Here is a 16,613-nt window from a genome sequence, read left to right on the forward strand (position 1 = left end):
ATTGTTAAGAGAAATATAAATCCTTAATGACAACTAGAAGCACATGATAGATTGGAGGTTTGAGCCACAAAAATCTTTTGTCGGCCGCTCAATTGTGAGTTGCAATTTTTTAATTTTTTTTGAAAGGTAAAGTGTTGGAACCTCAAAGGCCATTTATATTAGGTTACAGCACACCAATGGCTTTATTTTTTTAAAGTCGATTTCACTGGCTTTCGAACTTGTTCAAAAATGGAGAAAGCAAAATAAGATCTTGTGATTTAGAGATGTTAAATATAATAATACTGTTAGTTTCTTGGTCATCTTCGTTAAAACAGAGTCAGAGGGATTGGAAAATCGACACGGTGGTAGTTTGTGGTGCCAAAAATGTAAAGTTTTCTTTACGATGCTTTAAAATTCTGGAAAAATAGAGTGCCAAAATTTGACCCATCAGCTTTTTTTGCATTTCTCAGTTCAAAAACCATCAACAATGGGAATGAGATTCTGTGTGAGCAAACCTCTACTTTGTTTTATGTTTTGGGATGAAAAATTTTTTGAAAATTTGACAGATATGCTTCTACCTACATTTACAGGCATTTACAATATAAAAAGAAAAATGTTCTCGTTCCCAAAAATAAGGCTTTTTCCATTTAACAAATACGTTCATTAATAAATGACCACTATGTTAAACTCTTCCGTGAGTCCTTTAAAATATGGATTGTTGACATAAAAGACTGCTGTAAAAGGGAAACAAAATGATAGTGGGTAGAAGTCGCCATTGAATCAAAGATAATTATAAGATGTTAAATAATAGTAATTTTTATGTCCACAACCACTTAAATAATGAAGTTAGAGGCAAAGAGCATTTATCTTTTGATCTATGTTCAAAAGTGATTTTTTGGGCTACATGTTCTTGTTACTCAGAGAGTTTTGTTCCCGGTCGCCAGCAAATCGAGAAATGCAAAACAACCTATGGTCATTTTTTGGAGATTATTTTCTGTAAGCAAAAGGTAAACCAACTTCAAAATGCCTAACTGTTGTATCAATATTGGCATAAGTTGGAACTAGATCGATAAACCATAGACAAGGTATTTTGTCTAAGTTGTCATTTTGAATGTAAAAAGTTCAAAGTTCTGTGTTATGTGCAGTGTATCTTCCGAGAGTGGCAACGACCACTTTGAGTCCCCTCATTTCACGGCCATAGTGTTTTTCTTTGTAGGTTTTCTGGAGGTCCCTTGCTTAGTTTACTACTATAGTGGAGCACGCTAAAAAGCAAAGTGCTTATGTTATGACTTTTGTCTGTCTGTTTGTCAGATGCACATGCACAATGACTTCACTTTTGTTACCTAAGTGTTTTGTTCTATTCAATCCATTTATTGTGCATCCTGAACAACTACTTGGTTTCAAGAATTTATAAAATGTTAAAATTGATTTGCTTTTGTGGAGCGTGCTAATATTAATCAGATCAGCCTGACCAAGCTTGGTTTTTTTGTGTGTGTGTGTGTCTAAAAGGAGTCTCAAGTTTAAAAGATTTATCTTGCAGAGCCTCTAAGGAGGTCGAAAACGAACTTTGACAGCTCTTGCAAGGATTGGAAGGCTTCAACAACAATAATTTGATACCACCCATTGTGATGCAGCTAGTCTGGATGATTAAAGCATTAAATTTTTTCAAAACTATCCACTTTCACATGTCATTGTAAAAAACATTCTTTCCATGCTTATTCACTTTCTATACAATAATCATTTTTTCCTTGCATATGCAAATATTTGGTCTAATTTGAATTCTGTTTTTCCAGGCATGTTTGCCATCCGCGCCGACCGAGAATATGTCATCGAAGAAGACTTCATGAAGGCCGTCCGTAAAGTGGCAGACAACAAGAAACTAGAGTCGAAACTGGACTACAAACCCGTCTAATTCATTTGTATTTCTTTTTTTTGATTTAAATTAGAACAAAACTTTTATTTGTAAGAAATAAAAAAAATTTGCGTTACACGATCTTCTCTAGCTCTCTGGCGTACTGTATAGTTTGGGACGCGAGCTCCGAGGCCGGGATGTTCGTGTCAGACTGCTTCACTTCCATGATGAACACGAAACGGTTGTCTCTGTCCATTTTCCACCCTCTCTACAATAGAAAGAAAAAAAGTAGAATAAGTGTGATAGGTTGTATGTCCAAAACCATGTTCCAACTGAACAATACACCTCCACTGGCTCTGCGGCCAAGCCAGGAACACTATCTACAGTAAATTAAGTTGCACATTAATAATTCTAGTGTTGTTATTTCAATACCAAAATTTAATGAGATGAGACATCAGCTCTTTCACAACTACTCATTCTACTCCAAATCGAGCTGGTAAATGATCCAAGGAAGCACAGATGTTTCACTCAGAATACACTTATCTGATAAGAATGACGTGTGTGCGCAAGCATGTAAGAGAGACGAGAGCTCGTGCAAAATTATCAACAGAACTGGTAAAAGATGACAAACTTTTACCAAAGGTTACAAAATACATTTTCACTAAGAAAAAATTCTTTGTTTACACAGGTGTAGACTTTGTTATGCCAACAAGCTACAGACTTATTGATCACTAATTATATCTAATACCCCAGCAAGAGCTGGAATTACAATTAATGCATTCTTAATGCTATATAATGCAAATTTCTGCTACTTTTCTCTAGCTCTATCATTATGTGAAAAAATATTTTTTGCCGATAAGTGAATGGGAAAGGATAAAGCCCCGATGGTCTAAACCAATGGTGTGCAACCCCCAGAGAAGTTGCAATAAAATTTTTTGGGGTTGCCAAACTCAAAGAAATTTATTTGAAAATAAAAAAGACAAGGCTTTTCTTCAACAAGTATCAGGTACCAGTAAAATTAATTTTTTATTCAGACCTCTAAAGGCAGAAACACAAAATGAAATTCTATTTGGGATTTTGCTTAACTAAGACTACATGAATTTCTCTTCAACAATCTAGGGGTCATGAAAAAATTTTACACAAAATGGGAGTGATCAGAAATGAAAATAGTTTGTGCACCACTGATCTAGACTGGTAGTTCCCAAATAGGAAATTGCATAAACTCTCTTTAGTTGGGATAAGGTTACAATTAAATGCAATAAAAAAAAATTTTATTAGAAATTTTTTATTTTGTAGTATTGAATAACAGCAATAATAGCTGTTTCGTATTGGAAAACTAGTGTGGATATTCAGAAAGGTCACGCTCACTATGTTATCTTTAGCAATTGTAATTAGACAACACTAGAATCCATAGATCAAAGAAAGAATACACTATTGAAAGAGATTGAACCACAGTAAAATAAACTATCCGTTAAGTGCAGACTGTTACCCAACAAGCGCATTCAATTTTATATCTTAGGCCAATAATCACATAGTGATTGTAATACAAATGGCATTATAGTCTGTCCAACAATAATATAGATTATTAATATTTTCATGCAAATCACTGAGTTCCTAGACACTTTGTTAAATTTTTTCCAAGTACTTGTATAATAATAGTTGATACTGTGAAAATTTCTATTGCTAAAAATAGGGTGTCCAACATTAACAGAACATGTACCAATTGGAACTAATTACAAAGAATTTAATGATCAGAATCATGAAATTTGCATATAAATATATAAGTGAAAAGAAAGGGTCAATAGAATGCACAGTAATTACCATTAAAAATGGGATATGGAAAGGATCACGGTCAAAATTAATGTATTTCACAAAGAAGGGAAAGAAGTGATTTGGAGTGCTAAACATCTGGACAATCTCATTCAATGATATCAAAAATAAGGACCAACAGACAGGAAAATGAAATGGCGGATGCAGGAGATCAACGATGCCAACAGAATTGCACACTGAAGCTAGCACAGTTGATTGCAAATGACACTTAAATAGTAGTTGTTACATACAGTAACTCTAGTTAAGCATATATAAACTTAATAAATAAGCATAATTCATAGTTGCATTTAATTACTTTGTCCAGATAAAATTATCCATAATTTTACCAGTACATGATGAGAAAAAAGTTGAAAAACTGATCTAAAGTTAAATGTACCAGAAATACCCAAGAAACATCAATGAACTTACATGCATTAAGATCCAGTTGTGTGTATTAATAGTATATTGGAAGTGCGAGAGAGGCACCGTGTTGTTGTGTCTCGTACTTCCAAGAGGCTATTTGAACTCTGAAGTAATTTTCCATCATTAGAAATAATGGAAAGTGAATTAATCCATTTTCAGGCCCTAAACAATAACCATTTCAATGAACTTAAAACAGCAAATACACATCATTTTACTTTTTATAATTGAAATGGTGTGTGTTGAATTTGCATGAATATTTAGCAAAATTTTTATCTGAGAAAAATGCAAACATGCTTACCTCTCTAGCATATTCCTCCATTTTGTCTTGTGTTTCAAAAAACAGCATCCTTCTCGCTTCAGTAAAAGCCAACTGTTCGTAAGCCTTCTCGATACAACTTGCAATCTCATTTCTGACTGTATTCAGTAATATGTCCATGAAAAACTTGTAGTCATTGGCTGGAACATTTCCTCTCGATAAGAATATCTGAAAGTGATATCCAGTTTAATCTATTTCATTTAAATTTTTTTAAAATTCAGAAAATTCTTACCTTATTATAACTACCCTCCATCAAATACTGTTCTAGAGATACGGGATGTCGAATGTAAATATTTTGGAGCTCACGAAACGGCAAAAGTTCTAATTCCTTCGGATAAATTCTAAATTAAATTATGAATAATAAAGTTTTAAATTATTTGCAACTTTCAATTTACCATGTGGAATTCAGCCATTCTGTTTTGAGCTAACAAGCGAAGAAGATTCAGACCCAGAAGATGATACTTGTAATTTGAATCTGGAACATCATTCCTATAAATAAATTAAAATGCATCAATTTATGTACATACATTAACTTTTGTTGTTTTCCAAATGTTACTTACTGATAATCAAAATAGTAACATTTCAATTGTGCCATGTAACGCTCGAATGACGGAATGTCGGCCGTGGCAATGCTCAATCTGGCTCCGATTTCCAAAGTGTCACCTAAAGAAATAAAATAGTTTGCTTTTATTAACTTTTATTTCTACAATATATTACTTAATGGAAGAAAGATGTATCACTTAGAACAAAATTATTTCTTACGTGTAATAAGCAGCTCTTGTTTATCAATTGAAGTTTGAGATGTTGGCAAGAAAGATATATTTGTCAATTCAACCTGAAATAGAAGTAAAAGTTATGAAATAGGATAACAAAATTCTATTTTTAAAAAATTCCATTTAATTATCCATAATTAAAAGATTAATTCATAAAAAATATTTTGAGAGATAAGAATTGCAGAATTATTGTTTGCAATTAATATCTTTACAAAAAAAACCTTATTGGATTATTACTTTTATTAATAGGATAATTTTCTAGACAAATTTTTTTTAATTCAGTCAAATTGGTTTCACTAAATATAAAAAGTTTTATAATGTTTTTATATGCAATAGAATTATTATTTGTTAGGCAACGTATTTTAAAGTGTATAGTTATGATCATGCTGTATATAATCTGAAAGCAATTAAATGGCTATCAAAAGTGAAACAGTATGGGTCTTTAATTTACGAATAATGTTGAAGCAAAAAGATTTGACTACATATAATTTTTTTAATAGAAACTTTCACATAATAAATTTCAAGAGCCCATCCTAAGTACAAAAATAAGACAGATATATTTAAATCTGTTTGAGAAGGCCATTTAAAAAATTATATGCATATGTTGAGTACCCATATACAAAAGTCCCTTTGCCATTTAGCCCTATTGAGGCTATTGTGATTTGTAATGCATACCAACAAAATTAATATAAATATAATGATTGCTTAGAATTAATGCTAATTTATTGGGAACTGTGAAGGGATAAGTTATACAAGATCCTTTGCATAAAACTGAACAGATGCAATCTACTATTGATACATACAAAAAAATCTTCATAAAATAGGAAATACAAAAAAAAAACATGGAAAAAGGTTCCTGCCATTTTATTTAAATGTTGATATTTTGATGACTTGTCAATGCCTTGATCCAAGAGGATAAATAAATTGGGAATTCAAAGACTTCCGACATAAAACATTTACTAAACAATCTTACATATTTTTACTAAGTTTCATTTTTACAAATGCTAATGTATGTGCTATGCTGATGCCCGCATCAATCACTTTGTCCATAACATATGTAATCTTTATTATATATATATAAAAGTTCTTCAAAAATATTTATATAATAATTAAACAACCAGACTTTCAGACTTTTTTTAAGTTAGAGATAATTTTGTATTTACAGATTTAATCATTTATCACATCTGACATCCTTATTTTATATTACTGAAACTTTTTGGATTATGTATTAACAATTTTTATGTTTAAAATATGTAAAAATGAATAATATAGTAAATTAACACTACATATTTTAAACATAAAAATTGTTAATACATAATCCAAAAAGTTTCAGTAATATAAAATAAGGATGTCAGATGTGATAAATGATTAAATCTGTAAATACAAAATTATCTCTAACTTAAAAAAAGTCTGAAAGTCTGGTTGTTTAATTATTATATAAATATTTTTGAAGAACTTTTATATATATATATATATAAATGTTTTAGAAACAATTTAAGTAAAATTTTAAAGAAAAATTTAAGTAAAATTAACCATTTTATAAGATTCCCACAAGTGTGGAATCTTATAAAATGGCTAACAAAAAGGATATAACCACAGATAAAAAAATGTGTAATATTTTTGTTTATGCTATAAAATAAATACAATATGTTAGTTTTGTCTGATGTTGTTAACAAAGTAATGAGATGTCAAACAAACCTTTCTTCATTACAAGTAAAATAACATGCAAGTTTCAACAAGTTAACAAAATTTTGTTCTTATCTCTAGAAAATCCTGGAGGAGCTGCAGTCTAGAAAAATCAATATATTTTATCAACTATCTCAGTTAACCCCTTGTATTGATTTTTATCAGTAGACATTGATAAAATCAATACAATGTTTAAATCTTATGTTGCTATTTTTAAAATAAAAATTGTAAAATTAAACATTACATTTTTAACAAAAGTTTTCAAGATATTTCAACAAGAAAGTTGTTCTGCTTACATTAAATTCTATAATAAAATAACTTGCACTTCACGCCAACTCTTGTAATATAATAATTACACTTAAGTGTTGTGGCATTACCAAATAAACTTTTAGAAAATGAGAATGTTCACTAGTACTTTCAGTACCATAAAGTTACTGTCATCAGGCAAATATTGAATACAACAGCTATCATATTTTACGCTTTTGAACAATTTTAAAATTATAAGCAGCATGTGGATGGAATATAAAACAAATCTGAATTAGAATGATGTTCTAAAAATTATAAAACGGCAATTATGAGTGACATAATTTACCCGAAGTTACATAGCGAACAATAGCTAAAGCAAAAATGATTATGCAAATAGGAACTAAAGTAATTCAATCTACAATTTAGGAAAAAGTTCTTGAGCTTCTCCACCACAAAAATAGGTCACCATGTCTTTGTTTAAGAGGTAAATGTAAATATGTTTCTAATTCTTGATCAAAATGTTAGTTCGTTTCTTTTGTTTTTTCTTTCTTTTTAGAAACATGCTATTCTTCATTTTTTCGTTTACCAGAAGCTAATTCATCAAATAAATCAGAAAAAGTTAGAGATTCACCTCCATCTTGATCATCTCCAGAAGTAGAAGCTTTAGTTTGTTTGTTTAGTTTAGTTATGGAAATGCAACACTTAGGCGATCTGCCTAGGGGAATGCCTTCCTGGAGGTCTTTTTAAGGGAAACTGGCCCCTATTTAGGCATTACAGATGTGGAGAAAACTCCACATGGTTAGCCCGTCTGAACGAGGTGCAAACCCATCACCGAACTTGCAGTGTTCAGGGTACGAAGATCACTTGGCTACTGGTGGGCAGAAGCTTCAGAATTTAATTCTTATTGAGATTTTGAATTATCAACATCTAAGCTATCAATTGCCCATATTTTTATTTCCTCTACCATATCCTCTTTTTGAAATTTCAATTTGAATCTTGGATCTAATAAAGATGACAAGCATAAAGACTTGTTTTCTATACATGCTGAAAATCTTTTTTTTTTTATTGGATTTTCTAGTTCTTCTATTGTGATATTAATGCTACTTATGGAACTACTGCTCTTTGCTTTTGATAAGATTAATTTCAGAGTCTTTATTGTGGGAATTATTGAAGATGAGGTGGTTTCTCGCTTGCTGGCTTCCAAAGCAATTTCTTTGAATGGTTTTAAAAGTAGAACAATTTTTTCAACAAGAGACCACCGATGGTGGGCTCAACGTAGGAATTTTATTATCCATAGCATATTTGACAAGGGCTTTTTGCTGTTCCATGTAGTATGTAAAATTCCAGTGAGCAGGAACATCTTGAATTAATTTATGTTTCTGCAAACCTAACTTGTCTTCCAATTACAGCTACACCAGAATGATTAAAATGTGTGACAATATTTCTATTAACTGTCATTATAGTTTTCACATCTTGTTGAGAAAATGTGCATTCATTTAAGTTAAGTTGCAATTCCTAATTCCAGCTACCATATTTGCTGCAAAATCTCTCAGTACTAAGAATATCTTATCACTTGTCAACTTATACTGTTCAAGAACAATTTTTATCTGTTCACTGATTTGGGTAGCTTCAAAGGGAACAATTTGCAAAACAGCTCTTTCCTGCTGAAAATCATCCTTAAACCAGTGGGCTGTTACACTTAAAAAAAGAAAATTGCTTGTAGTTGCTGTCCAAATATCAACGGTTAAAGAAATGTATTTTGTTTCTGTTAAACACTAACACTTAAGCTTTATAAACAATGTCGAAGTTTCTGTGCATGTTGAGATTTATTTTANTGTCATACAAAAAGTGAAAAATATAAAACATCTAAAATATGCAGAAGCCTGGCACATTTACAAGAGCAAAGAAAAAGGGCGTAATATAAATTTCCGTGAATCGAACAAAATAGCGTCGGCATGGAAAGCGGCAACTTTAAAATTATAAAATTATATTTATGAGCATGCGCAATCGAGAAGAACGTGCAGTTTGGAATCTCCGTTATGCAAATTTGAAATATATTTCGATTGATAATTCGATCCTGATGAAGGTTTGTGAATCAGACCGAAAACGTTCGACAGATGTAAACTAGACGAGATTGTTGATTTTGCGAGGATATTCGATCGTCTGTTGTTTACCTGACCCAAGGAAGACTGTATGAGGTTTTTTCCACATTATAATTAACTGTATAATTAACTCCAGGATCTCTCACTATTAACGCAATAAATTATTAACACTGATCGGTAATCGGCTGATTGCACTCGGTAATTGGCCATTTTGCTTATCAGTGCATCCTTACTTAGCACCATATAAGGAAATTTATAAAAATCTTTTAACTAAAAGCAAGTCTAAAATAACACATTTTTTGCAAAAGGTAGAGCATGGATCTGAAGATAATGCAGAAAAATGTTCAGAGGATAAGGATATCTTGCCAAAAAGAAAACGCCCTCGGTTAATAGTGCTTAGTGATGACGAAGAAAACATTGTTTAATTTATATTAATATGTATCACTTAAGAAAATTTTAATAAAGATATTTATCTTAATTATGAAAATATAATACAGTAGTATGTTTTTTAATTTTTGGAACCTAACCCCCCCTTTTCGTACTAGTTCTTCGTTTCGTATAACACGGATTCGCATAACATGGCAATTTTTTGGAGCATAACTCCCATGTTATACAGGGGTTACCTGTACTAGCAAACATTCTCATCTTCTAAAAGTTTATTTTGATAATACCACAACACTTAAGTGTAATTACTATATACACCAAAGAGCAATTGAATTAGGGATACCTGTTTAGTAGCATGTAGCACCACTTTTCGCCTTGATGATGGCTGCGATTCGTCTTGGCATGGACTCCACAAGACACTGGAAGCCATATGTATCCACGAGTCCTGAATAATCTCCGACAAATTACGAAGATTAGATGGAAGATGGTCAGAGCTGCAAACATCTCTCTCAATTGCATCCCAGATGTGCTCGATTGGATTGAGGTTAGGTGACAATGATGACCAGGAAAGCACATGCAGGTATGTAGAATGTTCATCCAACCATTCCGATACAATTCGGGAACGATGGCATGGTGCATTGTCTTGTTGAAAGACAATCTCTGTAATGGACTGTCGAGAACAAACAAATGGGAGCAGATGGTTGTCAAGAATATCCCGATAACATTCACCTGTCAGCAACGCTGTCACACATATCTGGGATCCCATTTCAGTCCATGTGAACAATCCCCACACAAGAATGCCAGCTTGAAAAGTCCCCTGCTGGCAGGAAGGATCTGCATCGCTTCATATGGTTTATGGCGTACACGTACTCTGCCATCGGCATGTACCAAAATGAATCTCGACTCATCACTCCAGGCAACATTTTTCACATCTCGACAGTCCATTGGCAATATTCTTGTGCCCATGTTAATCATTGCGCCTGTTTTGTGCAGTCAGCAGGGGGACTCTCATAGGACAATGATTCCTGTACCCCATTGAGAGGAGATGGTTTTGTATAGTGTGGCAGCTTACACCTTGCTGTGCACAAGTGTTAAATTGACGAGTGATCTGTTGCACTGTAACCTGTCTATCCACTGTTACAATGCGGGCTAGCCACCGACAACCTTTCTCATATACACACTGTTGTCTGAGGCAGTTGACCCTGGCAGCAATGGTTTTACCGGAATCGACATACTCATGGTACAACCTCGACACAGTGGTGCGTGAAAATCCCAGTGTTTCCACTACTTCCGAAATGGAGTGACCCATTCGTTGGGCCCCGACGATTTGTCCACGATCAAATGTGCTTAGCTCTTTACTCTTACCCATTTTACTTCTGACTATTACTGATACCATTAGCAGTACTCCTTATCTTGTCAAACTGCTGTTTACCTCATCTGCAAATCACGCTTATTTCACGCTTATGCACAACTCAAAATTTGCATAATGCCAGCTATCCCTAATTCAATTGCTATTCAGTGTACATTAAATTCATAACTGTAATAAAATTTTGGATAATTTTATGTAAATATTGCTAATAAACTGGATATCGAAGTATACACTATATTTATTTATTTATTTAACTTTTATTGTTCTAACACCAACAGTTTTATTTAAAAAAATCATTTCTAACTTTTGCTTTCTTAATCATTTCCATCAGTTAAAGATATCATTTTTCTCTTTAAAGATTATTTTCTCCCTTTTGATTTCTATGCCATCAATATAGATTCCAACAATAGAAATTATGACTCACTTATGGAATTTGGGTGTTATAGAGTAAGCCAGTGGGGTGATAAACTTGCTATAATATTTTTAATGCAGTGCCCAAATAATATATAAGAGGGTACTTGTAGTTGTGTAGGATTTATTATTGTATACATTCAACTTAAGTCATATTGAATATTAAAATGTCTTTAAAAGAAACTTGAAATGAAAAAAAGACTCCAGTTTAAAAAAAACTTACAAAATCAGTTTACGAAAGCATTTAGTTACATCATAAACTGTTTTAACCGAGTCTAAACTAATTTTCACTAATTAAATACATTAGTGAAGTACATTAACTCACATAAATTTCCATAAGTATGAAATCGTGACACATCATTGAAGTATTCGCCAGAACTGCTATAATTATTTCCATCACTATCATGTGATATAATTGAAAAATCATCCCAGTAATTCATCACATAAGCCACTATTTCTTCACATATTTCTTTGGCCATCACTTGAGTGTCATACAAAACAAGGGATATTGCTCTAAAGAGATAAGCTCCATCGCTTATAATTGGAACAATGGAACATCATAACACCATTTATATTTAGTATTTCAACAACTATAGTAATTATTTAACTTATAACAATCTAAATATATAAAATTACTTGCGTTACATACCCCTTATTACTGAAAATATTTTAATGTTTCAAACGAATGTTTTCAATTTGATCAATTTTCTAGAACGTTTGCAATCGTTTTATAATTGAACCAATATGTAATAACAAATTCAAATTTAAAATGGTTCGAACATTTGGTTAAAAAATTGTAATACATAAATGTTGTAAGTTTGGAAATTAAATTATTACTATCAGAAACAAAAAAATCGCATCTAAAATAGTACAGTAGAAGCTGTTCTTCAGGTTAAGCCTTAATGCTATCCCTCTCCCCCCACAGAAATTTCGAAAAATCCCTTCTTAGCGTGAGTTTTTATGACGTACCCTAACTGTGTATCAAATTTTACCTCTTTAGGTTCAACAGTTTGCTCTGGGCAATGATGAATCAATCAGTCAATCACTCAGTCAGAACAAGTAATTTTATATATTTAGATTAAACAATGTTTTGTCATTATTCAAAAGTGTAGCACTTTGGATACATCTTCAAGTAATGTTCAACAATGAATTGGTATTTGTGTGTGGCAGAATCAACTCCAAGGACAGTCATCATAGACTATTCCTCAAGCTACATATCAGTGAAATGGAAACATGGGCTTATTTCTCAGGATCATATTTGCAACCACCAAAGTGGCTTCACAACTGACTCTTTCTTCAAATGTGCAATTCTAACACATCATGCAATTGTACTGGTCACACCTTACGTGCAGACAACTGCAACAGCAATGGCTGTTCCCAATAACTAATAAGCCTCTTCTGAAAACCTGGGAACAAAAAGTTTGTTCTATTTGCACTGATTGCAAATGTGCATCCAATCTGCAAATGCCTCTGTGCCATGTCTTTCATGTCTTTTGACAATAACTATTTTCAAAGTGGCAACTTTGAAAATAGTTATTGTCATGACAGAGAGAAAATACCAATACAGCTTTAAAATAGAGATTGTTCAAGCTGATTCTGACTCACAAATGCATGTAGAATTTTAGTTCTTCATTTTATCACAGAAATGATAAAAGAGTACTGGCATTGCATGAGACAAGTGAATGTCTCAGCATTGATTGAAGTACAAGTAGCCCTCGGTTTATGCTGGCTCAATTTATGCCAATTCACAATAACGCCGCTACACAATTTGACGTTTCGCGGTGTAATTCCCTGATTTTCCCTATGCCAGACTGATTTTCATTTCATTGTTGACGTATTTACCAAGCCACGACATTGTACATTCATTAAAACAAAGATTTTTATTGAATATATTTAGTTTTTCTGTTTAATATTATTGCGTATGTATACATTTGCATTAAATTAATATTAAAACACTAAATGTTTAGGTACCCACGAGTCAAGTTATCAAACTTAACAGTCCAATAAATGGCGTCTGAATCCATAGCGTCAATGAATGTATCCAGTATCAGTTCATTTAGGAAAACACCTTACGATGCAGTAGCATTTCCGGTGATCACAAACTATCGTTAGTGAGACAAATCTACTTCTCATTGGCCAACGATATCTATCTCTCCTTAGCCACCTTGAATTTCCCACTCAAACTGACCTTATATGTGTGCTACGGTGACTGGTGGTCGACCAATCAGTGTCTCCGCTTGTCCATAGCTCTACGTCGGGTTAACGTATCCTTTCAACTATGGAAAGTTTGACAGATGAACTTTGTGAGTTAGACAATGATTGGGAGCGAAGTGCAAATGTAAAAAGAAGCATCATTGCATCTATTTGATCATATTCCGAAATTCTCAATGAAAGAAAACAAAAATGTAAACAATTAAAGATGGATATTTTTTTCCGATAAAATGTAAGAGATCCGAAACTAAAATTTTTAATAAAAACATTTCACTTTATTTTATGATAAAATACATTTTAAAAATAAAAAATTTATATGTATTTTGTATTATATTGTATTAATAATCAAAATTATTTGCTTATTTTTCACTTATGTAGAACCTAACCTTATACCTCACTGTAAATATGGGTTCGTTTTACACCAATTTGATTTGCGCCGGCTTTTGTAGGAATGGAACTGCGGTGTAAACTGAGGGCTACCTGTACCATTTTATAGATTTCTGGTATAAAATGTTGATTATTTTTAGTTTAGTAATGACAATATTACTTTAAATATAGCAAAAGAACTAAGTAAAAAGTACTATCATTTGCAAATGACATTCCTTCACATAAAAAAGTAAAAGATATCAGGAAAAGCAGGTATTGGTTCATTATAAGGTCACATGCTTGAGATGCAATGCCTACAATGTGATGATGACAAGACATATGCAACTAATGCTTCCTGTAGTTGCAGTTGTCTGTGCAGCTGAAAATTGCAAGGTGTGACCACTGGGTTTGGCACCTCCCTGAAACCAGAAACCATAAACAACAAATTTAATGTTTTACAACCATCACACACTCAAACTTTGCATACCAAAGGACATGCTTAGCACGTTTCTCCATGGTCAGTGACATTTTTACTTCCATGCACTTAAAGCTAGAACTTCTTTAAATAAGTTTCACAAAACATTTCACTCTTTTTCCAGCAGTTTATTTAGTGCATTAGATAGAAGAACAAACTTATCTTATTGGCAAAGTCATTTATTTGTTTTATTGTTAAACCAATTCCCCACCCAGTATTACTTTACTCTAACCATTGGCTTTGAAACTACTATTGTATGATATATATATAAAAAATTAGTAAGGGAAAAAACCATGTAACTTTTGCTCGTCATCTGAATTGCAGCACTGCAAAACTACATTATACATGTAACATTACATTAGATTTTGAATAAGTTTAATGCAATTGCTGTATTTGAAAATATAGTATTTATAGTTCATGAAACTTTAAATGCACAGTGCCTGATATACCTAAAATACAAAAACAAATGCGTTTCTGGATTATCTGAAAAACAAGTTCAGATAACTGAGTTTCCATTGTATGTATTTATGTACAAGAAACCATATTAAAAATGCATACACTTTAAACCAAACTCTAGATATACTCATCACTAATAAAGCATCAACCACTGCAATACAACATAAGGCTAAATATCGGGTATATTTATTATAGTGTATTGGGTTTCATGGCAATGCTTATATTTGTACTTAGCACTAACAAAAATTATATAATTTGTCAATGAATACTTATTTAATATTAAGCAACAAAAATGTGAAAAATGTGCTCCAGAACAGCAATAAGATCTTCAATACCGATACGCAAAAATAAATAATTAGGAAAAATATGACTATTCAATTGTATCAATTCATACAATTTCTTAAAATACATGGTTCCTGTCACAAATGTTTAATACAATCCTTTAAAAAAGTTCTATTAGCATACTTTAAAACCTATATTTAAAGTTACATACTTCATATTTTTTAAAATTGAAACTGGAAGAACTCGACATCCACACGAGCATCTTCACACTCCATTTTTGGAGCACGCCCCATAGTTTGAACACCGTCGGCATAAACAATAGAAACGAGGCTCCCAATCCAACTTTTTGCATAATTTCAGAGTACGAATCAAATTTCTCTACATTAAGCGAGTACATTATCACAATCTATTCATTCAACATAATCAAAAACTAGATCCCACACAAAATCAAAAAGATTGATAAAAGTTATTTTTAGACACTGCACACACACATTTATCTAAAAATAGCTTCTACATCAAATGAATAAATTCAACGTTAAATACAAGAAAAAAGAAAGTTTGTTTGTTTGCTCATGTTTTTTTGGCATAAGAGCCACACAGGTTACATATGATATGCCATACCAAATAATATGTATGCATACAAATATATGTACAAAATATAACAATAAAATGGAATATAAACAAATATATTTATTATTATTTCTCATAACAGAGAAAACAATTCGCCAAATCCAAGCTCCATTTAAAAAAATAGGGGAAAAATAACTGGGAATTGTGAGAAAACTTCGGTTCAACAGACTCAAACCTTTGACGATAGCAGCTTTAAAAGGCCGCAATTCATCGTAAACACAAAGAAATTTCGGCATTTTACGCAGTTTTAGCACGGATCCATCTACATACGAATTATATTCACCTTCACAAACACAATACGAAACCCGATTTTCGTCTGCACTTTTCAATATAAACACCTTTGTTATTTATTTCTGACTAAACTCTAACTTTAATTTGATTAATCGCTCGATAATCATCATTTGTATAGTTAATTGCGGTGTAAATTAGATAAATCAGATTGTTCGTCCGAAACGAGATGCAGACGACAAAATGATTCAGCACATACGTTAAGCCTAGTTAGGCTTATCGCTCGTACTTTAAAACCCACGTAAAATTTTACTTACCTCGATTGCGTTTAACAATCTTTGACAGACGGCTAAATTGGGGGGTGTTTTATTCCATTCCGCAAATAATTTTTGATAAGTGGGAACAATCGTTTCCTTCAAGAACGATCTACCCGAAGTACCCATTTTGAACTGATTGACCGATTTTAGTTTATCCATTTCTCGCCAGAGTTCACTACGTCAATCGACCAATAGAAATTAAATTTTCCGTGACGTTTTTTAAATCTCGGAGGAGCGTTCGGATATTGCTCTAATTTGATCTTTAAACTAAATATTTAAATAGATTTATTAATTCGAT

General features: G+C 32.2%; 1 protein-coding gene across 1 annotated transcript; it reads right to left on the reverse strand.

Moving 5' to 3' along the window:
• Nucleotides 1-1,915: 1,915 nt before the first annotated feature.
• Nucleotides 1,916-16,502, reverse strand: LOC111642074 (26S proteasome non-ATPase regulatory subunit 8-like). The gene is made up of 7 exons (XM_023388351.1): nt 16,316-16,502; nt 5,142-5,214; nt 4,940-5,042; nt 4,775-4,868; nt 4,612-4,707; nt 4,362-4,547; nt 1,916-2,099 (listed from the first exon to the last, which is right to left on the reverse strand). The coding sequence occupies exons 1-7, from the start codon at nt 16,472-16,474 to the stop codon at nt 1,965-1,967; spliced, it is 846 nt and encodes a 281-aa protein (XP_023244119.1). The 5' UTR covers nt 16,475-16,502; the 3' UTR covers nt 1,916-1,964.
• Between the last annotated feature and the right edge of the window lie 111 nt (nt 16,503-16,613).

This window comes from Centruroides sculpturatus, unplaced genomic scaffold (genome assembly GCF_000671375.1).
Source record: "Centruroides sculpturatus isolate CEXI.00-Female unplaced genomic scaffold, Cexi_2.0 scaffold130, whole genome shotgun sequence".
Classification (NCBI taxonomy): Eukaryota; Metazoa; Arthropoda; class Arachnida; order Scorpiones; family Buthidae; genus Centruroides; species Centruroides sculpturatus.

Coding starts and splice junctions, on each gene's coding strand:
- LOC111642074 (XM_023388351.1), bottom strand. CDS start 16,474: ATGGATAAACTAAAATCGGTCAATCAGTTCAAAATGGGTACTTCGGGT. Junction 5,215..16,315: donor GATTGTTAAACGCAATCGAG/GTAAGTAAAATT, acceptor CTTCTATTTCAG/GTTGAATTGACAAATATATC. Junction 4,708..4,774: donor GAATGGCTGAATTCCACATG/GTAAATTGAAAG, acceptor ATTTATCCGAAG/GAATTAGAACTTTTGCCGTT.